This window comes from Neolamprologus multifasciatus, chromosome 12 (genome assembly GCF_963576455.1).
Source record: "Neolamprologus multifasciatus chromosome 12, fNeoMul1.2, whole genome shotgun sequence".
NCBI classification, from domain to species: domain Eukaryota; kingdom Metazoa; phylum Chordata; class Actinopteri; order Cichliformes; family Cichlidae; genus Neolamprologus; species Neolamprologus multifasciatus.
The window spans coordinates 709,436-735,031 of NC_140450.1; the positions used below are offsets into that span (position 1 = coordinate 709,436).

Below are 25,596 nucleotides of genomic sequence, written 5' to 3' on the forward strand. Positions count from 1 at the left end.
TTCGAAGAGACTCACGGTGCTGCTGAACCCGACCGTCCTCTGAGACTCCAACGGCTCCTTGAGGAAAGCTCTGCAGCTGGACAGGATCTCTCCGGTCTGCCGGAGCATTTGATTCACCTTTGCTTTTATTGTTTATTTTATTTTATTTTCACTTGCTACACACGAGACAGACTTGACTGGGGGAAAGAAAAACAGCGGAGAAGAGGGACGGTGATAAAGGGCAAAAAACAAAAACCAACAAAACAAACAGACAAAAAATCCATCCATCAATCATCTGTTGAGAAAGAAAAAAGAGAAAACAAGCAAAGAAAAGAGTAATATAATAAACAACATCATGATGATCTATGTGAATATGACAGTAAATACTAAATATTAAACATTATTGTGCAGCACGTAAGATCGACAGCACAGTGTGCTTTGAGGTAGGAGCCAAAAAGGGTGTAGTTTGTGTGTGTGATCACCTGTGTGTACACCTGTGAGCATGAGCGCGCTTGTTTTTAAAAGGTTCCTTCATGTAATGATCTGCTAGAGGGTGTGTGTGTGTGTGGGGGGGGGGGGGGGCACAGCCCCGTCCTCCAGGGCATGAAGCAGGTATGGAGGAGATCAAGACTCCAGACATCCAGAGGCCCCCAGAACACAAGAGACCAAGAAAGACCAACAGAGGGGGGGCTGCGCCACTGTCCCAGAAAGAGCTGAGGAGAGTCCCAGATGAGGGGTCACTCAGCAGCCGCGGAGCAGAAGCCAGGGGGGGTTGCAGTGACGTGCCCGTGAGCTCCGCCAGCACCCAGCAGCACCAGAGTGAGCAAGCCCCAGGCCGAGAGGCCGAGGGCACCCCACCCCCGAAGTGGCCCGAGCGAGCCCCAGGCTCCAGGCCCCGACAAGCAGCCACCAAGGAGTGAGCCGGTGTGCACCTGGACGCCCACCCCCGGACACAAAGAACCACCAACACACTGATGTCTGAGGGCGTTTGCCACTGGCAGGGGGAGTGGTGGGGAGAGATAGACCTCCATACCTTAGAGGTCCTGAGATGTCCCAGAGAGGTGGCGTCTGATACCCGACCTGACATATAGACACAGATACAAACATCCATGCCCCCCCTCCTCCACCACCCCCCTCCCCCCCGCCAAAACAATAACCGTGAGAGTCGTCAGCTGATGTCTTGATGTTGGAAGGAGCTGTTTTTGTGATGCCCACCAGACTGTCCTGCAGGAGTCTGTGCCTGCTCTGACTCCTCTGCACCTCCTCCGGCTCCACCTGGTCCCGGTCCAGCCGGGCTTCCGGCCGGGCCTGCGGTCTGCTCATGTGTTCCTGGCTGTGCTTGTGAGCCGTGGTCCTGGCCTGCTGGATGGTCCCAGAGCGCTGATGCCAGCATCTGGGCAGTGTGAGGTTAGGCCTGACGGGACGAGAGGTCAGAGGTCAGAGGTCAGCTAGAGGAATTCATATAAAAAGCACACGAACAGCCGAGGTGAGCTGGATCTGGATCAGAACTGTGAGCTGATAACGAAAACACATCTTTAGATTTATTCCAGCTTTTATTTCACAATCACAACACATGGAAGTTTTTATTTATTTTTCTTTTTGTAGTTTTATTTAGACATCATTTATTCTCTTTATAGTTAACGACGTGGCTTCTTAAATGTCATACGAGAATTATTTATGATTTATTTCTATGTCTGGATGCATCGTCAATCATCCAGGTAAGAAAAATCCCCCAAAGTTGAATGAGTTGCTGTTAACCACGCCCCTTTCTTCCTCCTGTCTCACCGTGGTCATGTGACCCGCTCACTCTCACGTCGCAGTGAGCTTGACAGCATCATCCACGCCTGAAGACTCTATTGTTGTTTTTATTCCAGAGTTTATTTTCATATTTCTGACTTGATTTTATTTTCTATTTCCTTCTCCGACGTCCTTTCTTTATGACTTATTTCTACACACCGTTGTTTTCCTCAGCAGGCTGCAGACACACTGATGTCTCCATGCTGAACTCTATAAAACTCACTCAAGCCGACGAGGATGGGATTCGAACCCACGCGTGCAGAGCACAATGGAGTAGCAGTCCATCGCCTTAACCACTCGGCCACCTCGTCTGTGTGGAGCCTGATGGCGCACACACTCAGCGTACTGTGGGTATGAAACAGCTCAGAGCGCTGTCTGAGACACGTGACGTGAGGCTGACGTCCAAATCTGAACTGCAGACATCGTGTTTGATGCTCCAGGATCAGCTGGAGAGGACGATCCAGCACATGGACTCATTATGTCTTCATGAAGTCATGCTGTGTCCTCCACAGAGACGCGCTTGTGCAGGGACGATGTGGCCAAGTGGTTAAGGCGATGGACTGCTAAGCCCATCGTCGTCGACTTGGCTAAGTTTTAAGGAGTTCAGCATAAAGACATCAGTGTGTCTGCAGCCTGCTGACAGTCTTTCAACACCTCGTCATCCTCCATCTTCTCTTCTTTATCTCCCCCAATTCTTGCCTTTCTCCTGGGGTCCACTTCTTTGTTCTGCTCAACTTCGGGTTTCAGCCTCAAAGCCTGGATCCTGTCTGGGCCTCGAGCTTCCTGAAGCCGGACTGTTTGTAGCATCGTTTTGGGTCCACATCTCTCTAGTCTCAGGCTGCAGCCCCACGAAGCCATCGTGATCAAACTTTTTGAGGTACAAATGTATTCGTAAAGCTGATGCTGATGAAAACAACGTTGTGTAGAAATAGGTCGCAGCGGTCCTCACAGTGAGGCATGGATGATGCTGTTACTGCAGTGTGAGCAGGTCACATGACCACGGTGACAAAGCAGGAAGAAAGGGGCGTGGTCAGGAGCAACTCACTCCAGAGGAACAAACACCGACCTGCTCGCCTCAGGCCGGGATTCATCTTCCTGCCGCTCCTCCGCTGGACCTGAGAGCTGAGCCGGAAGTCTGTGGACGTCTTCCTGCAGACAGACGAGAGCCCTGCTTCACCTCTGTGTCTGATCTGTGGGCAGTATTACCAATATCTGATCAATCAGAGCCCACGTCCATCAGAGCAGGACTGGAGACAAGACAAGACTGTGTGTGTGTGAATGTGTGTGTGTGTGTGTGTGAGTGAGTGTGTGTGTGTGTGTGTGTGAGTAAATGCTTGTTTGTGTTCAATTGTCAGACTCAGACTGATGTTGTTGTCTTGTTGTTGAGGTTACCTGATGAAGCGTGCAGGCTCACCTGTCTGTAAAAGCATGTATGAAACACACCTCTGGGCTGATTTAATGAAGACGTGATCACAGGTCACATGACTCAGAGGCTGTTTAGGCTGAAATCCTGCTGCTCTGCTCTGAGTGACCTGCAGACATTCACGTACCTGTCCCAGCGGCACCTTCTGGCTTAGCTCCTCCCTCAGTTGCTGAAGCTCCACCTCCAGCTGTGCCTGGTGTCTGCTGCTTTGCACTTGTCTCTCTCTGAGAGCCTGCACCTCCATCCTGAGTGCAAACAGCTCCCCCTGCTGGACAGACATGCTCTGAAACACAGACAGACCCTCAGGCAGTCAGGTGGGCGTGTCAAACAGTGACACCTGCAAACTAACACACTCACCTGTGTGTGAGACCTGGCTAAGTCCTCCAGCTGTCTGCAGTGCCTCTGAGCATCCTCCAGGTGGAGCTGCAGACTCAGATTTTCAGCCTGCAGAGTGTGTACCTGCTGCTGAGAGCAATGAGCCTGAAACACACACACACTCTTCATTTACCACATTCATCAGTCATTAAACTGCACATGTTCATGACCGCAGGAGGTAAAAATGAACCCAGGGTGGAAAACCTGCGTTATCTCTGATGGCCACCAGATGGCGACACTTCCTGTTCTATAGAAGTACGAGAAACCAGCCTTCTGAACTCTGACCTCTGCCAACAGTTTGATACAAAGTCAAATTCATTCTTTACATTTTGATCATGTGACTTCAATCTGCATGCTGATTGGCTAATGACTCTTTTTAGTCAGATCCGCCCCTCCACATCACATGTGCTAGTTTGCAACCAAGATGGCGCTGGAGGAAACGTTAACCTGAGGGCTTCAGAAACCAGTGAGCCACGTGACGGCGTCAGCCTCGCTTCCTCGTGAGCATGCTTTTATTCAACGCAGCTCTTGGGTGAATAAGCCAGCAGAGGGCGTGCTGTGGGTGCAGCTGGGCCATCGACCATTAAGTAAGCATATGGATCGGCGGCACAGCAGGGGGCTCTGACACTCTCTGTGAACGGACGCAGTGGACCATTTTGTATTAGGGTTCTGCCAATGTGTGCTGATTGGTCGGTTAGGACAGGATGCCATCCTTCGATGGCGCTCATCAGACAGACATCAGGAGGTTGTGGTGGCTGCAGGTGATGCTACCAGGGGGCAGCTGCTCGCCTCACACTCCAAATCAAAGTGGAAGGTACCGTAAAATGTCTTGATGCATCCTCAGTCATCCAGGTAAGTAAATAAAATCCAAAAGTTGATTCTGTTCATCTTGATGTAGCGTTTTGTGGGAGAAACGTTTCGTCATCATCCAGGTGATTTCTCCCACTGAAAACGCTACGTCAAGATGAACAGAATCAACTTTTACCGTAAAGTGGCTTGTGGTGCTGTGAAGTGATGCTCACAGGAAGATATTTCACTACAATACAGTCCTGTAAAACATCTACAAGTGGCGCTGCATCAGCAACTGAGCCCTTCCATCAAACCTTCCAAAGGAAAAACTGAGCCCCGCCCATTCTGGACGAGGTGGAGAGCGCCACCTACGGACTGGAGCTCTCTCGCTCCGAAGTCCCGAACACAAACATTATCATTACTAGGATGATGCCAGCGATAGACAATAATCACGGCGTTTCCCCGGTTCATCAGGTGTGTTTGTACCTGCTCCCTGAGTCCTCGCAGGTACTCCTGAAGTCCAGAGATCACCTCCTCCAGCTCCCTCTGCAGGGCCTCGTTCGCCAGAATCTGACCTGAGGACGAGAACCAGGGTCCGTTTATTAACCGGACACCAATCAGAGGGCTCCAGTCAGAGTGCCGCTCTCTCATTGGTCTGATTTCTCCTCACCGTCGGTCAGCTGCTGCTCCAGCTCTTTGATCTCCTGTGTCTCCGCGGCGATGCGTGACAGCAGGTTGTCAAGGCGACCCTCAAGCTCACTCTGCATCCTGCTCATCCTGCAACAGCTCAGTGGTCACATGGGCCTGAGAGGGAAAGATGGCAGCCAATCAGAATGTTGATTTGCACCACACACACACACACACACACACACACACACACACACACACACACACAGACACAGGTGTGTGATGTCACCTGATTCTGATTATCACTGAATCTGTATTAAAACGTAAAAGTTTCAAAATAAAAAACTGTTGATCACGACCATGTCTAATTTTCACAATAAAAGATCCAGGACAAATATATTGACTTTAAAAAAATAATTGCTTCAAAATAAAACTTTTAGCCAAGCTGACTTTATTTATAAAGCACTTTAAAAACAGCTATCAGTAACCAAAGTGCTGAACATAGAATAAGAAAAAATATAAACACTAAAAATAAAAACACAATAACATTAAACCCTGTCGAGCACCGACATCAGAAGGACAATAAAACCCAAATAAAATGAACATTTCTGTGCTGGGTTAAAAGCCAAAGCGTGCAGGTGGGTCTTCAGACCAGATTTAAAAACATGGAGTGAGGAGGCCTTTCTAATCTGTAATCAGTGTATTCCACAATTTGGGAGCCACAACTGCAAAAGCCCGACCCCCCCGCCGCTTCCAATGTGTCGTCGGCACGTCCGACAACATCTGGTCAGCTGATCTAAGAGACTCAGAGGGGGTGTGCAGGTGCAGCAGCTCAGAGAGGCGGTGTGGGGGGGACTTTTAAGGGTTTAAAAAAAAAAATTTTAAAAGAATTTTAAAATGAACTCTAAAATGCACAGACAGCCAGTGTATTGAGGATAAAACAGGAGTAATATGCTCACCTCTCCACATACCAGTTAAAAGCCGTGCGGCTGCATTTTATACCAGCTGAAGACGTGACAAGGATGACTGACTAACACCAAAGTGCAACGAGTTACAATAATCCAGCCGAGTTGTAATAAAAGCATGGAGTACTGTTCTAAAAACCTCCTTCGACAACATGGGTTTTATTTTGGCGAGCTGAAAAAAGCTGCTCCTCTCACCTGACTGTCAAACCTTAACCTCCTCGGACCTCCACATATGTGGACGTCACATTTTGGGTCATTTAGACCAAAATATTCAATTTTGCTCTACAAGGGCCTGATATCCACTTACGAGGACATTATGCTGCTACTGTTCTATCGAAATTTTAAATGAATATCCTCATATGTGGCTCTCATTTTTCCTAGAAACAAAAATTAGGTAAAAAAAAAAGGTCCCAATCAGCCCAAATATCAAAGAGAAATTAAAAATGCATGCAATTTTGTGCCTTCTAAAGATAGAGCAAAGCCAAGGGAGAAAAGCAGAGGTCCAAGTATTGATCCCTGTGGTGCCCCACATGAGCTGAGGAGACTGACACAAAACGTTCCCTCAGCCAGGAAAGACCTAGACCACTGCAGTGTTCCAAGTGAGATAGTAAAATACTGCATCCACCGTGTCCAAGTCCAGTGTAGGAGAACCGAGACCACATGATCACCTACACCTGTCATTAACAAGTCTTCTGTGCTATCCAGAGACAGAAAAAGGAAGCGTGGACATAAAGTTTGATCAAACAGACGGATCCACATTAGCTTTAGTTTTACAAAGTCAAACTCGAATGGTCAATAATATTTATATGATCTGCTGTCGCGGCTCTGTGGAGGATGAGCTAACTCCCCCGCACCTCCTCCCCACCCTGTCCTGCCTGACACGCCCTCCTCAGAGTTTCCTCATGTGGGGGAAGAAAAGAAGCTGACAGTCTTCAGTTTGTTCCACATATTTAATACCAAGTATGAGTTTCCTGTGGAGGTAAAGCAGGCTGTCTACTATTGAGAAGGTTGGTAGCTCAATTCCTCTGCATGTTAAAGTATCTGAAGTGCAGGTGTCCCCCAATACACCTGTGTTTGCTTCAGAAGCATCGAGGTGAACGAAGCTCAGAGTAAAACCTGCTGAAGCTGAGCACCAGGTGTAGTCCTGGGCTCAGGCTTAGATAGGAAGCTTCACAGGACGCTGTGTGGTGACGACAGTAGCATCAGTCATGCGTCTGATCCAAGGAAGTCATGACTTGAAGTCAAGACGTGGTGAAATCTTTGTCTCCTGTCCACAGATGTTTCTGTGAGTCACAAACACCGGTTTGTTTCCTCTGCAGTGGGACATCATGATACCCTGTTCTGAGTATAAGGACGAGTTGTTGTTGTACTTACTGCTCTCAGATCAGTCTGTCTGTCCTCCACGGGAGCTGCTGACCTCCTCTTCCTCCTGCTTCTCCTCTTCGTCTCTGTCACTTCACAGTAACCATATCTGCTCCTATTTCCTCCGTTACAAACTCCTCGTCCTCTCCTCCTCTTTGAATCAACACAGGAAATCTTCCTCCCAGCCAATCACAGTCCACCTCTGTCCAACAGGGACCAGGAAAAGCTCAGTGAGCCCCACCCCTGAGATGAAACCCCTGAGGGGGAGGGGCTTTTTAAAGAGACGGCGACCTGCAGCTCTGAGTCTGTACAAGATACATAAATAAACACATGAAAATAACCTCCGTGTAACTTTATAAAGTTAGTAAACTCAAACTGAATTCCACCTTAAAGAACATTTAATAGACAAATATCAGCGGCTGTCACTGCTGAGCTCACAGAGGGTTAAAGATCCTGCTGCTCACAGGCTGTTAGAGGAGCTCCTCCTCCTCCCCAGAAGAGTCCTGCAGGAGGAGGCCCTTCCCCTAAAGGAAGGGTCTCGTCTTGATCTCAGGTCAGTGCTAATACTCCTGGTGAGGCTCTGTCGTTATCCAAAGACCTCCCCGTGCTCTGAGCCACACACACCAACATGTTGGCAGAAACATGAAGGCTACCAGCAGCTCTGGAGATGGAGCTCACCCTGAGGAGCACCAGGAGGAGGTGAAGGCCTCAGGGGAGCTCTGGCTGCAGGAGCGTGCTGGGAAACAGAATTCAGCTCGACCCCTACTCCACACAGCACTCCACATCCCAAAGCAAACACACTGATATCATGAGATCAGCTAGGGTAATGCATCATCACTGTCTGAGCTGACAGCTGCATGCTGACCTGTGCTCTGCTGTCCTCCTGCAGGGGGCGTGGTAACCCCATGTAAGTGAGGTCTGAGCCCTCCTGGGTCTGCAGACAGGAGCAGGACACCTGCAGACAGGCTGTTAGTCACCTCTGTGTCCATCATCAGAGTGAAACGAGTCACTGGGGCAGGTGCAGAGGTTCCTGTTAAAAGGGAGTTTTTCTTTCCCACTGTCGCCAAGTGCTTGCTTACATGTGATTGTTTGGGTTTCTCTGTATGATTACAGGGTCTTTACCTTACAGTATAAAGCACGTTTAGAAGGCTGCTGTTAATTGTATGTTAATGTTAAATTAACAAACACGATCAAGTTAATGATCAAATTTTCTTTTCTTTTTTCCCCGCCTGTCCCGTTTGGTTCTTTTGCATCAGAATTATTGTCTAAAGGCAAAGAACCAACGGATTTACTTTACCAAATGGACCATCCCAGCCTTGCCGTATTGGTCTATGTGATTCACCTTTGCTTTTATTGTTTATTTTATTTTATTTTCACTTGCTGACCCCAATCGGACGGCCAACTCCCCCCCCCAACAGGCAACAGAGAACGGGGGTGTGAGAAGACTCCAAACCTCCCTCCGCCCGCTCATATGTAGTGTTGATGCATGTGTGTTCTAAGGTGCATTTAAAACCCAGGAGGGCATGGAGCTACCTGCCAGAGAGCAGCAGGTAAGCGCTCAGCCCCTCACAGGCTGCTCAGAGTTCAGCTGTGGGGTTGTGATCAGCTCCTCTCCATCATAGGACACTCCAGTGTCTCATCTCCTAAAGGAGAAAACAAAGGAAACACCTTTGCTCATGTTCAGAAGACTGAATGAGCTCCGACTGTGACTGCCGAGACTTCGGGGGGGAAAGGAAGGAAGGGAGAGAGCAAAGTCTTCAACAGAGAGGAAACCACTGAGGTTTGTAATTAAATGCTTCCTTTGAGGAGGTGTCTGCTGCCGTCCAGCAGAGTTCGAATACTTCAAATATACTAAGAGCTTTTAAAAACACACACAGCACTATAAATGTTATATACGTACAGATGTTTTACAGCTGATCAAAGGTTTAGGACCACATGCCTTCCAAAGGACAAATCTGTGCAAAAATGTCATTGTCATTTCACTGGCTGGGCCCGCGTCCTCATTTTAGGTTTGACAGCATTTTAGTAGATAAAGGTGAATGGCTTAAACATGAATTGAACTACGGTTTGGGGAAGGCCTCGAAGGGACTGGCAGCGACTCCCGTCCATGTATGTCTATCCCTACGTTGAGTGAGTGCTGAGTATTTGTATGTGTGCATGAGGGTGCGAATGCATGTTTGTGTCTGTGTCTATATGTCAGGTCGGGTCTTACACTCCACCTCTCTGGGAACTCCCAGGCCCTCCAAAGGCCTATCTCCCCTCACCACACTCCCTGCCGGTAAATGATGCCCTCAGGTGGTTCTTGGTGTCCGGGGCTGGGCGCTCAGGTATGTACCAGCTCACTCCCGGTGACTACTTGGTGCCATTTGCTCGGTCAGGCCTCAGGGCAAAGGGGGCCCTCGGGCCTCTGGCCTCTGGGCCTGCGGCTCAGTTCACTCTGGCACAGCTGGCTGCCAGCAGAGCCGGCGGGCACGCCACTGAGCCTCCTCTGGCTTCTGCTCCGTGGCTACTGGGTGACCCCTCATCTGGGGCTCTCCTCAGCTGTTCCCATGAAGGTGGCACGGATGCCCCTCCGGTGGTCCTCCTTGGGCTCTCACACTCTGGGGCCTCTGGATGTCTGGAGCCTGGATCTCCTCCATGCCTGCTTCATGCCCTGGGGGCGGGGCTATGGCTCTCTACATCCTCTTGCAGACCATTACATGGGGAAACCTTTTGAATACAAGCGCGCCGATCCACACAGGTGTGCACACGGGTGTTCACTGTTCATAGACATAAACTACACCTTTATTGGCTGCTATTTCAAGGCACACTGTGCGCTGTCAGTCCTGCTTGCTGCACAACAACATTCAATATTTAGTATTTACTGCTGTTTACACTTAGCTAGATTAACGTGATGGTGTTGTGTTTAGTATGTTGCTCTGTTTTTTTTGCTTGTTTTCTATTCTTTCTCTCTCAACAGGTGATCCAGGAGATTTTTTTTCTGTTCTTTCTCTTTTTAAGTTTCCTTTCTCACTGTCCCTCTCCCCTTCTGTTTTTCTTTTCCTTCATCTTTCTTTCTCCCTTTCCTGTCCCTCAGTCATGTCTGTCCCGTCTGTAACGACTGAAAATAAAATAAAATAAATAATAACAACAAAGGTTGATCAAATGGATCAATACGGCAAGGCCGTGATGATCCATTTGGCAAAGTAAATCCATTGGGTCTCCTTGTTGGTCTTCAGACAACAATTCTGACGGCTAAAGAACCAAATGGGACAGGAAAAAAAAATCCCCATGTACTAAACAGAAGTGAAGAAGTGAAAAAAATGAAAAGGGGAGGGAGGGGCACGAAAATGAGAACGAACACCTTGTAGAATTGGGGAAGCATTCATATATAGATCATAACCGAAAGGATCGTGTTTGGAGGCGTAGTCCCGCGCCGCAAATTCAGACACTTTATCTCCATTTTCTGTCAGGTAGTCACACTGTTGTGATGTTTTGACAAAAAAGGCCAAAAAACGTTCCTTTCTGAAAGTAGTCGAGTTGTTGAGCTGCATAAGCAGGGTCTCTGTCAGTGCACCATGGCTGCTGAGGTGGGACGCAGTAAAACAGTCCTGAGGGTTATGGAACAAGAAAGTCAAGAGGAAGACCCAAAGAAATTTCACAGCACTGAGCCGAAGGATCCAACTGGCTGTCGGTCAACACACTGGATGCATCAGACGGGCTCTGAGACTGACCGTTTGTACCAAACATGGGACAGTGAAAGGTCAAAAAAAGTTTTATTTTCTAAAAAGAACAAATGTAACGTTGATGGTCCTGATGGTTTCCAATGTTACTGGCATGACAAGCAGATCCCAGCTGAGACGTTTTCTATGCTTCACAGTGGAGGCAGCGCCATAGTGGTCTGGGGTATTTTTTCCTTCAGTGGAACAATGGAGCTTCAGGAGGTACAGGGGCATCAAACGGCCGATAGCTGAGTCCAGATGTTGCAGAGAGCATCTTGCGTTTCCCTGATCTAAATCCAACTGAGAACCTTTGGGGATGGATGGCACGGGGAGTAACCAGAAATGGACAATTCCAGACAGTAGATGCCCTTCATTCAGCCGTCTTCACCACTTGGAGAAATGTTCCCACTCACCTCATGGAAACGCTTGCATCAAGCATGTCGCAATGAATTCTTGAAGTGATTAACAACAACAACGTTGTAGCGACTCATTAATGAGTTCATGTTTGGGTCTTTAATTTCTATTTTCGGGGGATTATGGGTTTTTTTTTGGAGGTGTGGACTCTTCAAATCCAGTGTACACTGCTCATCTGTGGAAGAGCTGCAGAGAAAGCAGCATGCAGAAACTCACTGCAGTGTGTATAATGATGGAATGAGGTTGATGCTCAAGTTGCCGAGGTGGAGCAGTGCAAATGTTTGTTAGTGTTGGAGTGGCTCCCTGTCACGCTGAGGCACAGTTGTATGTGTGGGGTAAAGGACTCCAGAAACCTCTCTGACTGCGCCTGCACTAACTTCAGTTTGGTTTTATTCAAGTTATGGAGCCACTGGTCTCCTAGCCTTTATGTTATTGTGTCACACTGTGGGATTTGTTTTAAATTTTCTTTTCTTCTTTATGTATTTTGCATGTATATATTTTATTTGCTATGGACCTGTGTGTGTCTTTAAAAAGTGAAAGTAAAGTAAACATCCTCAGCAGCATGTGGGGCGGTGCAGCTCTTTCTAATGTAAAGGTCTCAGTGAATAAACACACATTCATAATTCTTTATGATTCAATGTTCAATGTCAGATTCAATTCATTTCAATGAAAAATGATTTTTGATTCATCGCGTGCTATGATTTAGACAAACCTGAGATGGTTTTAGACAGGTTGGTTTGAATATAAGTGATGTGAGATTTCCAGCAGAGCTGATCAAACAGATTGATTGGACTGGTTTAAGGATCAATGGTCATTGGTGGAGTCAAACCTCTGAGATCACAGTGACTGAACATCATTTGAAAAGGAAACAAAAACCATCAAACCGATTAAACTGGAACCATAGCCAGTTGTCTTCCAGGGGCCAGAGCAGGGGACATTGAAGGAAACTTAAAACTGCTGGCTAAGGGTAAACGTAAATTTAGTAAAATCATAATTCACGTCGGCAGTAATGACACCCGGTTACGCCAATCGGAGGTCACTAAAATCAATATTGAATCGGTGTGCAACTTTGCCAAAACAATGTCGGACTCTGTAGTTTTCTCTGGTCCCCTCCCCAATCAGACCAGGAGTGACATGTTTAGCCGCATGTTCTCCTTAAATTGTCTTAGTGGTGTCCCAGAAACAATGTGGGCTTCATAGATAATTGGCAAACCTTCTGGAGGAAACCTGGTCTTGTTAGGAGAGATGGCATCCATCCCACTTTGGATGGAGCAGCTCTCATTTCTAGAAATATGGACAAATTTATTAAACCCCCCAAAATATGACTATCCAGAGTTGGGACCAGGAAGCAGAGTTGCAGTCTTACACGCCTCTCTGCAGCTTCCCTCCTCCTGCTACCCCCCCAAAAACCCATCTCCATAGAGACTGTGTCAGCTCCCAAACAGACAAAAAACAAACTAAAAACCAGCAACAAACAACTTAAACATAAACAATCACAAAGAAAGAACAATACAGTATCCACATCTGAACCAAAGAGTAAAACAGTGAAATGTGGATTATTAAATATTAGGTCTCTCTCCTCCAAGTCTCTGTTAGTACATGACTTAATAATTGATCAACAGATCGATTTACTCTGCCTTACAGAAACCTGGTTGCAGCAGGATGATTATGTTAGTTTAAATGAATCAACACCCCCGAGTCATTCTAACTACCAGAAATCTCGAAGCACAGGCCGAGGGGGAGGTGTGGCAGCAATTTTTCACACCAGCCTGTTAATCAACCAAAGACCCAGACAGACTTTTAATTCATTTGAAAGCCTGATGCTTAGCCTCGTCCACCCCAGCTGTGAAACTCAGAAACCAGTCTTACTTGTTATCATCTATCGTCCACCTGGGCCTTACACAGAGTTTCTGTCAGTCAGACCTCAGCATGACTGCAGCAGTGTGAGATCATTCTGACAGACAACACAACAAAAGGCAGAAACATCCAAAGAGCTTCGACTGTCCTTCAGGAAGTCTGGAGAACTGAAGATCCTCACAGAGCTGACAGAGAGCTGCTCACACCAAATATTCACTTTCAGGCTTGTTAGAAACTCAAACTTTATTGTTGAATGTCTGTTTGCACCTTATTATATCGCATTTTTATGTTTCCCTCGCTGTGACCCTGCTCATTCAGACTCAGTAATTTTGTTATGAATATTTAAAAAAGGAATGTCCTGCTGTACACACTGTTATTCAAGATGTAAGAAATATTTGCTTTGCTTTTATTTATTTTTATTAGCACTATTTAAATCTAGGCACACACACACACCTGTTTGGAAAGCTGGAGAGCCCACCCAGACACGAGGAGAATATCTAAACTTCACAACAAAATAAATACAGAGTTCATATTTTACTGGAGGTGTGAGATGTGTAGAAACTGATGATTGTAAAAGGAAGGTAACTGGATCAGCTGACCTGAGCTGTCACATGAGATCTGCTCAGCTTCCAGCTTCAGGCCTCATGTGAGTGTGGACATGGGGAAAACAGAGCTGCTGGTTGGGACACACCTCTCTGCCCACGGCCTGCTGGAGTCAGATCTCGGTGTGGAGTTACCGTCGTTCATTCACAGGAAATAAATGTTTATTGGCTGATTGAGCTGTGATGACAATCCCAGCTGGGAAAGCTGGAAACGTACGCGAGCCCGGAAAAGCTAAAGTGCTTAATGAGATGTCAGATTAGTTTCAATGAAACATCAGAAACATCGCATTAAACGAGCTGAAGTGTCATTAAAGGTTTCAGATAACTGCACAGTGAGCTCACGCTTCACTCACAGGAGGAAGCATGTCAGCGCACGAGGGACGATCAGAGACCCGCGCACGCCGCGGCGTGTTTGTGGGGACATTAGCAGCACATTTGAAATGTTTTCTTCTGTTATTTACCATCAATCAGGGTCAGAGACACCGAGGTGAAGCACTTCCTGCCTGTTTACACACGCACGACCACATCAGAAACAGAGTCAAACACCTTTGATGAGCGCACACACACACAGGGATCAGCTCTGCATGAGTTTATTCAGATTTCAAAGCAGGAGGAAATGTTTTGAAGCAGCTGTGATCTGCTGTCACAGCATGTAATTACACACACACGAGCCTGTGAGGGCGCAGTGTCACGCAGCGAGGCGTCTCTTCACACATTATTCTTCCTTTCACTGATTTGAGTTGAAATGTGAGGAAACGTTGAGGCTTAGCGTGTCAGAGTGAAGCTGTGGAGATGACTTCAAGTAAAAGGTGGGGCGAGCAGGCCGACCTCACCTTTGGCTTTGAGGTCCACACACGTCCTGAACCCGAGTCAGCAGCTTACAGTGACAGCATGTCCTCCTGCCTGAACTACAAAACATCTGAGCTAACACTGATAACGCTGCTGCGTGTGAGCTGCTGCACAGACACTTCCTGTTTGCCTTTCCACCTGACGGAGCGCCGCGTTCCTTTCAGGAGCAACAAGAAGTCAGGAAAAGAAAGATAAGAAGCATGAAAACACACAGACACACACACAGGTCTGTGAGCCTGACACTGTGATGGACAGGTAAGCGCACACAGGTGAGCAGCTGCTCTCCAGGTTAGGGCAGGTTTTAATGGTGACACAGGTCAGAGGTCAGACACAGGTACAGTTTCAACACTTTGACTGCAGGTGGGAGGAAACACAAGAACAACACACACAGATTCTGAAATTCACATCCAGATCGCTTCAACCACCATCGGCTGATTCTGATCGCTCACAGTAGCTTAGCATGAGTCAGAGTTAAACTAAACATCACTGACAACCTCCCCCCAACTAAATGATGATCAGGAAGTGCAAAGGTGACACGAAGGTGGCGTATAACGATGTGGACGTTCGGGCGAGCTTGTGCGCATCACTCCTCCGTCTCCTCCTCCTCGCTGTAGTCGCTCAGAGGAAACTCACGGCTCTCTGTGTTGTAGCTTTTCCTGTGCATCACACACTCCTGATCAATGATCGCCTGCAACACACGATGCAGGAGTGAATACCAATCAATCTCACTGCACTCGTCTCCACCCGCTCCACCCTGCCTGCACTCTCTTCTCCACCCCTGAGCTTTATTTACCATTTTCTCCTCTCGGACAGCAGGGTTACGTAACAGGAAGCAGAGCGGCGCGTACAGGATGTTGATGACCCCGATGAACACCATGAGACAGGGAAAGCCCACGGCCTGGACCAGAGCGCCACCTGTGGATGGCCCTGGAACAACAGGAGGAGATTTTAATGTCATCATTGGCTTTTTCCTTTCTGCTGTGCGAATGTGAGTGTGGTACCTATAGCGAAGCCCATGCACAGCGCCACGTCAGCGATGGCGTAGACGCTGCCGTAGACGGAGGCGTGGCGGATATCGACCAGGTAGCCCATAATGGCCATCATGGAGGAGTCCACCATACCTGAAGCACCACAGGACAGGTGAGAGGGTGTCACTGATGTCATGGTTTCAGTAAAAACACGGCAGATGTGCAGACCCAACATGCCGTTACACATTTCACACGTCACCTATCGCGAATCCCAGACCGCCGTTTGGTCCAATCAGGCCGTAGATACTGGTGGCAAAGGGAACCTGAAACACACAGGGAACATCACGCTTAACGCGAGCTGTGCTTCCTGACATGAAGGCTCTTTTCATCATGCTGATTGGTTGGATGACAGGAAGTGAGGGTTCTGCTGGCTTTCCCAGAACATGAACATCAGTTTATATCCTGCTTAGATCAGGATCACAGGTGGTTCTCAGGCCTGTTCCAGGTGTACAGGTCACGTATTGCAGAGCAGAGGTGATCATTCACACCTGTGATCCATCTAGAACCACTAATGATCCTAACAGGGAGGTCGTTGGGCTGTGGGAGGAGCTGGTGGATTTGACCTCAGGACCTTCCTAAAGTGAGGTGATGGTGCTAACACTGCAGGGTGGGCTAGTTTGGGCAGCATCCTCACCAGCACAGGTAACCTGGCTAATAAAGTAAAAGTGCGCTCAGGTGTGGATGGTAGAAACTGACTCGTCATCTATGAAAGCTCATGCTCAGCACGGTGGAAGAAGAAGAGTTTACAGAGCACCAGATGGGAACATTCGAAGCTTTGAGGCTCTAATATGTAATCTGCTCTTCTCTGCATGCCAGCTTATTTAGGGAAACCAGGTTCCTGGAAGGCTCCCCGGGTTCAGACGGAGCGTCAGGAGCGCCTGCTCCCACTGCTGCACAGATCCACATTAACCAATGATGGACGGGTTACTGTTTGGTGTTTGGGTGGATGAAAGGATCGATGACTGACAGATGATGATGAATCATAGGAAGATGGATAAACAAAGAGATGATGTCGTACTCACACACAGCAGACTGATGCCAACGATAAACATCCCTAGCATGGAGCACAGCCACCTGGAGACACACAAACAGACATCAGCCTCTTACAGCTGCTGGTTTACCAGAAAGCTTCAGCGTCAGGTCTGAACTGGATCTGAAGAGTTAATCTGCTAATCTGCTGATTTAGCCTCTGGACAGATTCCCAGGAAACGTGGTGTGGACCGAGGGATCTGTCAGCAGGCTCTGATCAATGTAAAGCTTAAAAACCGGAGAAGCTTAATCTCCGAGGTGCTGATCAGCTCCGATATGGTTTTCCTTTGCCTCATTAATCCCTGTGAAACACTTTGAAACACTCCTCTGAACAGAGCCGGGATCAAGTTTCTTATGATGAAAGTGTTTTATTGGTGCTGACACACGCTCTGCCAGGTCAGCTCTCAGAGTCTGAAGGTGTTTAAGCACCAGGTCTGATACCTCACCCTGTGCAGAGGTTTTACGTCTCTGCAGACAGAGGCTGACCCCTGACCCTGAGAAACCCTCTCCTGTGGTCAGATGCAGAAGTACTCACCGTCCCATCTTATTGGCCAGAACACCAAACAGGTTTGTTCCTATCAGGTAGGACACGCTGGCAGGGAGGAAGGCAATACCTGCAACACAGCACACACCTGTTAGGGTCAACGTATGAGGTGCAGTCATGAAGACCTCAGGCTTGTTCTGCAACCGCTCCTCAAAGTCCTGGTAGCTGCTTTAATGTCTCCAACCAGCGAGTCCTCAACTGGATATTTGCTGAGTGGCTGTGGGGGAAGTCACGGAGAGACCAAGCTGAGACAGACTGGTGCTGAGGGCCACGTCAAAGTCTGCGCTGAACGTCTCACCCCGGGGGCGACTTCACGGAGAACGGCCTCAATGACCGCAGAACACACTGAGGAGCACGCTCGGTGTGGCCTTCAGATGAAGGCGAGGGGCGCGATCCTCCATGACTCCTGGGTCACCTTCAGAAAACCTCATTTTTGAGCTTCTGTGGTGAAGTCAGAGCAGGAACAGCCGGGCTGGACGTCCAGTGAAAAGCGTCTGCAGCCCGGCCGACCCTCACAGTGACCCGAGCCGTTACCCACCATCAGAATCAGCTGTGACGGCAGCAGCTCGGGGGAAAGCGTTACAGCGTCGGCACAAACAGACCGAGCAGAAAAACGTACCCAGCTGCCATTTCGGGGAGCACATCGTCTGCATCATCCAGATGGGCAGAGTGGGCTCCAGGATGGCCACGCCCATGTTGGCGAAGCACAGAGACCCTGCAGACGCACAGAGATTTACACGAGTCACAACATGATCAGGACTTTTCACACCTGCTGCTGCTCCTTCGTGCTCAGACGTGGAGCAGAAACAAATATTAATGTGAACATTTGCTCGGACAGATTTACCTGCAGACGTTCAGTTTTTACTAAACAAACCTGGTGAAGTCGCCTCACCTGCACTGACGAGGATGTACGGATCCTTCAGCAGGGTGAGTAATGGCGTTCCCTCCACACTCTGAAACCATAAAACCACGAGCTGAAGCTGGACAACATGCAGAACCAACGAGAACCCAAAATAGCTGCAATTCAAACAGGCACAGAAGAACCATCGGCTCTTTAAACAGATGTTTTTGATCCGTATAATATCTTCAGATTAGCTCAGAAACCGGCCGACATGTTTTATTTTGAAAAATTTAAGTCACTGAAAATTTTAATCAGTGGAAAATTTCTTAATGTTTGTCAGATTTCAGTTTTTGTTTCATTTGTTTCAGTTTTGGAATAAAAACGTGACACTGAAACCAGGAAAAAGTCAAACATGTTTATTTCTGATGTTCAATCATCCAGATAAGGAAATTGGATGTAACGCTACATCCAGATGAACAGAATCAATGTTTTGGGATCAAAAATTTTTACTCTCCTTATAATTTCAGAACATCTAGATTAACGTGCATGAAACATGTTGATCTAGAAGAGTTCAGTTTCCTCCTTTTACTTTTTTCCCACTGGTTCCAGAAGTTTTTCCCAATTTTCTCCACTTTTGGCTCAAACTTTGACAGTTTTTTAATGGTTCCCAGCTTACTCTGTTTCTGTGATTCCTTCTTCCTGATGGCGCTGTTAGGAGGAACACATCGTTACACTGACTCATCATCTGATAATGAAGCTCTGAATTATTTCAATCAATAATAAGATGTTAAAGTTTGATTATTTTAATGCTTCTCATATTTACATTTAACCTTCCCGATTGAACAATGGGACATTCGACGCGATAAACAGATGAGAGGACTTCAAAGTGGACTCACCCCAGGAGAGATCTTTGAAGGCTGCAGGATGCACAACTGCAACGCTGCAACACACACACACAAAATCTGGAGTGATGCTGGCGACCTTGGTTGGTCTAAACAAAGCCGTGGTCACCGTGACGTCAGCCAGACGTTTGTGAACTTTGTGAACTGCAGCTCATCATCCTGTTTACTTCAATTTGGTCTCGATTGGGATCATATTTTATGAAAAGGGCAGCACGCTGTGTTTAATGTGTTTGATTTAATGTGCTGAAAAAGCTGCAGTTCCTCTAACGGCCACACGAGGGCAGCTCCGGTAAATCAGGATAACGACGGCATTAAAACAACAAAAAAAAGCTAAACGTGCTGACGCCACAGGGGCTCCACCCATCATCATCATCATCATCCTACATTAGGACCAGCCTCGTCTCCAGGTTTACCTCCATCGAACACAGCCAGGAAGGCCAGGATCAGAAAGGGGGCGCTCTTCCCCACAAAGTCGTACATCACGCTGCCGAAAGGCGCTCCGACTGAAACACAACACACAAACTATATGAAGAGCTAAAACAACAGCATCATGTAAACCTGACAAATCAACATTCAGTGAACATCCAGTTCACTTGTGCAGTAGTGACACTCGGCTGTGGACCAATCAGCTGCGCCCAGACCCCTTGGGGAAGCAGTTAGTTTATGGCGTGAACGTGATGCAACCTGGATCAGACACAGGTACCAGGTGTATGCTGCAAGTCTGAGCTAAGCTGCTTTCTGTAGCCAGGTGTGCTTCATATTCTGGGAGAGTGGACAAACGGCGAGCTGTGAAACTAAACTCTCCAGGTGGGTGTTCATACACCACTTCTGTCGCTGTGGCCAATCAGCAGACTGAACGTTCTCGCGTGAGTTTGTGACTCACTCAGGACTCCCATAGCCAGTCCTCCCAGTGCCACGCCCATCGCGATGCCTCTCTCCTCATCATCCGTGTACACGCTGGCCAGCATGCCCAGACCTGCATGACACGAAGACATGATGTCATCATCATCCAGCACCTGAACACAACACATCTGTTCACACCTTTAGATCAGGGAGAACTCTCCAGCGCCAAGGCCACATTTAACAGTTTAGTCACATGACCGCAAGAGGTTGCTTCAACTAACGTATGTGTGAGAGTACAGGTGAGAGTACAGGTGAGAGTACAGGTGAGAGTACAGGTGAGACTACAGGTGTATGTACAGGTGAGACTACAGGTGAGAGTAGAGGTGAGAGTAGAGGTGAGACTACAGGTGAGAGTAGAGGTGAGACTACAGGTGAGACTACAGGTGAGAGTAGAGGTGAGAGTAGAGGTGAGACTACAGGTGAGAGTACAGGTGAGACTACAGGTGAGAGTACAGGTGTATGTACAGGTGAGACTACAGGTGAGACTACAGGTGAGAGTAGAGGTGAGAGTAGAGGTGAGACTACAGGTGAGAGTACAGGTGAGAGTACAGGTGAGACTACAGGTGAGACTACAGGTGAGAGTACAGGTGTATGTACAGGTGAGAGTACAGGTGAGACTACAGGTGAGAGTACAGGTGAGACTACAGGTGAGACTACAGGTGAGAGTACAGGTGTATGTACAGGTGAGAGTACAGGTGAGACTACAGGTGAGAGTACAGGTGAGAGTACAGGTGTATGTACAGGTGAGACTACAGGTGAGAGTACAGGTGAGAGTACAGGTGAGAGTACAGGTGTATGTACAGGTGAGAGTACAGGTGAGAGAACAGGTGTATGTACAGGTGAGAGTACAGGTGTATGTACAGGTGTATGTACAGGTGAGAGTACAGGTGAGACTACAGGTGAGAGTACAGGTGAGACTACAGGTGAGAGTACAGGTGAGACTACAGGTGTATGTACAGGTGAGAGTACAGGTGAGAGTACAGGTGAGACTACAGGTGAGAGTACAGGTGAGACTACAGGTGAGAGTACAGGTGAGACTACAGGTGAGAGACTACAGGTGTATGTACAGGTGAGAGTACAGGTGAGACTACAGGTGAGAGTACAGGTGTATGTACAGGTGTATGTACAGGTGAGAGTACAGGTGAGAGTACAGGTGCTGTTAAACACTGTCTGCTGCTTCAGGTGTTCTGTGCCAACCTGCCACTGAGGAGAAGGACGAGCCGATCCCCTGCAGAGAGCGAGCGACAAACAGCAGAGCGTACGTCCCTGAGAAGGCAAACACTGACAGAGACACACAGGATCACACACTTCAGAGAAAACACACCTCTGTGTGTGTGTGTGTGTGTGTGTGTGTGAGTGTGTGTGCGTGTGTGCGCAACAACTTACTGATGGTTGACACAAACATGATGATGAAACCAGCAAACATGGGGATGTGATACCCGATCCTGCAGACAGAAAAACATTCTTCAGTTTCAGAACAAGAAGGTTCAGCCTGTCTGCATGTTCTCTTTCAATACTACTATTACTGCTAACATTATTATTACTACTAACATTACTATTACTGCTAACATTACTATTACTACTAACATTACTATTACTGCTAACATTACTATTACTACTAATAATAATATTACCTGTTAGTCAGTGGACCAACGAAGGGGTTGACGAGCAGCTGGATGATAGCTTTAGAAGCAAACAACAAACCAACTCGAACATTTTCTTCTTCCAGAAACAAACTGTCCTGAAGACAGGAAGAGCCCTAAGGAAAGGAAATGTGTGAAACAAGCCAAAACAAGGAAGCGAAATAACGTTTAGAGAGAAGTGAGGAAATGGGCAGAGAGAGCAAGGGGATTAATCACAGAGAGGAGGAGACAAAAGAAAGGAAACGAGGAAACAGAGGGGAACAGTAGGAACCAGAGCTGATTGATTATTGATCATGAAGTGATGGGCTGGTCAGGTATCGTGGTCTCCACCTACTTCGGTCTCGTTGCCCTGCACATCCGCGGTCACTGAGGTCCGGTCCGCCGGTTCGGTGCCGGCGCTCTCGTCAGTCAGGCTGAAGGTCGAGTTATCAAACAGGGACACCAGAGCCGATAGGGTCGGCCCTGTAACCTGGACCGGTGCACCGGTACTGGGCCGAGGCAGGTGGAGGCGCTGGGAGGTCCGTCTGGAGGTCTGGAGGCTGAAGGCGGAGGAGGGGGGCTGTGAGGGTGCAGTGCCCAGACGTGATGCATCGAGGCCGCGCAGAGGGAGCAGGGAGGGCTGGGCGGTCTGTGGCTCTGGACTCGGATGCTCGATGGCGTAGAGGAATGTTGGGATGATCGGTACTACAGGACGGAGACAGATCAGTCAGAGCAGGCAGTAACTGTAATCAGTAACAACATGTGGTCCTCCATTGGAGACAGCTCCTACTGGATGTTTCATTATTTAAAGCTGTGCAGACAAAACATGAGAGGAAGAAAGAGCACAGAAGAAGAAGAAGATTCAATCTGAGCGGAGACAAAAGGAGAGCAGATACAAGCCCACTGTAAAGGTCCAGGTCAGGAGGTGGTGTGTGTGTGTGTGTGTGTGTGTGTGTGTGTGTGTGTGTGTGTGTGTGTGTGTGTGTGTGTGTGTGTGTGTGTGTGTGTGTGTGTGTGTGTGTGTGTGTGTGTGTGTCCTCTGCAGAGTCTAACAGCTAACGACGGCGTCGACCTCGAGGTTTCCGGCTGCGTCACAGATCGGCTCAGACGCTGCACGGCCAAAAGTATGTGGACAGATTATTATTCAGACGGCAGCTCCGTCCTTTGAGTTCTTCTTTCAGGGATTTTAGAAGTGTTACTGTCCTCTCTTATTCTCTTAGCTGCACACCTTCCCTGAAAATCCTCAGTGTGACGGTAATCAGTCACACCTGTCCACCCAAACAGACCTGCCCGAGAATCTTTCTGTTTTTACTTTCCCTTCAGTGTTAAAAGAGTCCAGCTGTGACAAAGTGGGTGAGAAGACCATTTGTCTTTATTCGTAGTTAACATTCTTGTTTTGATTGAACCATATTTCACATGTCGTCTGCAAACATCTACTATCCCGGGTTTGTTTTGCACTTTTACAGATTATATAATATAACATGTTGGTTTAAATCAATCCTACAAGTTTGTTAAGTTGTTCTTTATTTCAACTGTTAATTTGTATTGTTTAAACTTACCTACCTGTCTGCCAGAAACAAAAGGAGGAAATATAGTTTTACTTCCTGCTTTATAGCTTCTGGGTTCATCTGAGGTCACAGGAAGAGACCAAGTGCAGACGGGAAGAACTCTTATAATTTAATAAAGTTGATTTTAGAGGGTTTATGGAGAAATAGATTTATTGAATATGTATTGATTACACCACAGAGTTTATGTTGCCAGTAAAGAGGAGCAGCAGAGGTTTGAATATAATCATCTTACCTACTGAGTGAAATAGTCCAGAGGAGAAAGTGTTTGGTTACGTGGACGATTTAAGCAGAAGAACTCAGGTGTTTGAGGAGAAAGGTTCAGGTCAGTGTAGCTGTGAGCAGATTTAAGTTCAGTTATGTTTATTTGAACTGAGTTAATTATAGAGTCTTTTTTATTTCTTTGTAAATATTGTTTGGGTCACTAAATGGGGAATAAATCACTGGCTACACTGGACAGCATCAGTCTCCTGCACTTCTTTGACCGCTTAAGTCAAGTCCTACCACACCAGCGATCGCTGCACACAAATCTGTGACTAAACTGCAGGAACAATGACGTCTGAAGACAGTTTTTATGAAGATGGTTCAGCGAAATGTAAACAAAGACAGGCTAAACACAGGGCTGGAGTTCGATCTCTCCTCGATCTCTACTCGATCTATACGAGTTCCCGTGGTGTGGTATAAAGAGATTTACACAATCAGGTATTTGGTCTTTGTGATGCGTCGTTTCGTGGAGTGTGCGCCGGTTACTCACCGACCACAGTGAGCAGCATATTGTCGAGCAGCAGAGCGACACAAACCACCACCAGGACGAGTCTGGGTGAGCCTCGACTCTGATGGAGCAACGCCATGTCTGCAAAGACACACGCCGGTCATCTGTCAGTTTCCTCAAGATCAACCAAAACCACCGTTCATAAAACATGTAGCTCCACCAAATTAAGACAAACATGCACCCGAGTCAAACTCCAAAGTAAGAAAAAGCAAACATGACTCAAAGCAAGTCATTTAAATATTTGTGAAAAGCTTTATTTACAGACGATAACTGTGCGTTTAGTCAAGTGTTGTCCAGAGTCCGGAGAACAGCTGTTTTTCTCAGTCGTTATGCAAACACGTTTCTGCAGCGAGACCTGAAGGACCTGAAGCAATAAGAGCAGCTGCACAGAGACTGGGAGCTGCTTCATATCACATTAAATCTTTAATAAAACAGCAGAACATGCTGTTATTATCAGCCTGAGCCTGCAGACCACAGACGTGGAGGTTTGTCTGCACTGTCGGGATCTGTGCAGCTTGAACATCAACAGCCCGTCAGTCCTCTCCATTTAACTAATCTAATGTGCCAATTATATGAAGGCACCTACTAAAACATGAGGCAGCTCCATAGTGCTTTACTCATTATCCTAATAAGCAGAAGCTCCCAGGTTTGATCCCGGGACACAAATCCCTCTGGGGCTACAACAGGAAGTTCATCTGCCAAGTCACACATGAAGCGCCTGTTGTGGTGACGAGATGAAAGAAACTTATCTACTAACAAGTGTACTCATTCCTCTGTGAGCAGTTCAGTCCTTAATGAGAGTCTTTTAAAATACGCTACACATAAAACACAGCTTGACACGAAAGTATAGCATCTTCAACAAGCTGTCAAACCTTCACACCAACAGGACCAAACTGTTAACAAAGCAAGCACAAAGCAGGAACTCCAGCAACACTAGAGGGAAGATGAACAACTTTAATAACTGACCAACGCATTTCGGCTTGTGGCCTTCATCAGGGTCATAGTACAACATTGTAAAAAAATGCTTAAATACAAGACAGGAAACAGAAAAAGATTCAGAATAACCAATCAAAACTTCATAGATAGATCAGCTGACATATAACAGGTAGGTTATTGGTTAATTGGTTAAGTCACCCAAGTAAATACTGGGCTGTATCCCAATATAGGGTCTGCAGCCTTAAAGGCCGCATTTTAAGGCCGATTACGTCACAGCGACGCGACGAAGGCTGTCCCAATTCGAAGGCTGCTCGAAATGCGGCCCTCAAATGCGTCCTTCATTTCCCTGAATTTTAAGGCTGTGGCGGTGTAGACTTCGTGGCCCAACATATCCCAGAATGCATAGCGCGGCGGTGGGTGTGGATAATTTTGCCGGAAAAAAACAGTGGATGAGGGGCGCCGGAAGAGTAAACTTTAAGTAAGTACTGAATATTATGTCACTTATTTATGTGCAAATGTTTAATAACGAAGAACATTAAAACATTACTGTTGGCCACATGTTGGCAAAGTCATGTGACATTAGTGACGTTTGTACTAACTTGGTTTTAAAGCCTTTACTTTAAAATATACGCCGTTCAATAGCTGAGCTTAATCAGAGAATGATCAAAGCTCATGTAGAAACAAACAAATGAACAAAAGATTTTCTCCTTCATT

General features: G+C 47.2%; 2 protein-coding genes and 1 non-coding gene across 3 annotated transcripts in view; all 3 read right to left on the reverse strand.

Moving 5' to 3' along the window:
• The window catches only part of LOC146506044 (uncharacterized), a 19,496-nt gene extending 11,702 nt beyond the window's left edge, over positions 1 to 7,794 (reverse strand). Inside the window, exons 1-7 of the mRNA XM_085180559.1 lie at positions 7,330 to 7,794; positions 5,034 to 5,167; positions 4,850 to 4,938; positions 3,557 to 3,679; positions 3,327 to 3,482; positions 2,843 to 2,925; positions 1,195 to 1,393 (exon numbers count right to left, since the gene is read on the reverse strand). Coding sequence (XP_085036685.1) covers positions 1,195 to 1,393; positions 2,843 to 2,925; positions 3,327 to 3,482; positions 3,557 to 3,679; positions 4,850 to 4,938; positions 5,034 to 5,139 — 756 coding nt within the window. The 5' untranslated portion in view covers positions 5,140 to 5,167; positions 7,330 to 7,794. The remainder of the gene's footprint in view (positions 1 to 1,194; positions 1,394 to 2,842; positions 2,926 to 3,326; positions 3,483 to 3,556; positions 3,680 to 4,849; positions 4,939 to 5,033; positions 5,168 to 7,329) is intronic.
• On the reverse strand, positions 2,006 to 2,087 carry trnas-gcu (transfer RNA serine (anticodon GCU)). Its single transcript has one exon. It is a non-coding gene; the product is annotated as a tRNA-Ser (tRNA).
• A 6,904-nt stretch (positions 7,795 to 14,698) lies between the features above and the next one.
• On the reverse strand, positions 14,699 to 24,853 carry slc18a1 (solute carrier family 18 member A1). Its single transcript, XM_085180803.1, has 16 exons — positions 23,929 to 24,853; positions 21,965 to 22,314; positions 21,622 to 21,746; positions 21,374 to 21,432; positions 21,185 to 21,268; positions 19,968 to 20,060; positions 19,498 to 19,587; positions 19,079 to 19,122; positions 18,234 to 18,294; positions 17,961 to 18,056; positions 17,333 to 17,411; positions 16,791 to 16,842; positions 15,968 to 16,031; positions 15,742 to 15,861; positions 15,534 to 15,667; positions 14,699 to 15,428 (listed from the first exon to the last, which is right to left on the reverse strand). Exons 1-16 carry the CDS (start codon positions 24,023 to 24,025, stop codon positions 15,324 to 15,326), a joined length of 1,653 nt encoding a protein of 550 aa, XP_085036929.1. The 5' UTR covers positions 24,026 to 24,853; the 3' UTR covers positions 14,699 to 15,323.
• Between the last annotated feature and the right edge of the window lie 743 nt (positions 24,854 to 25,596).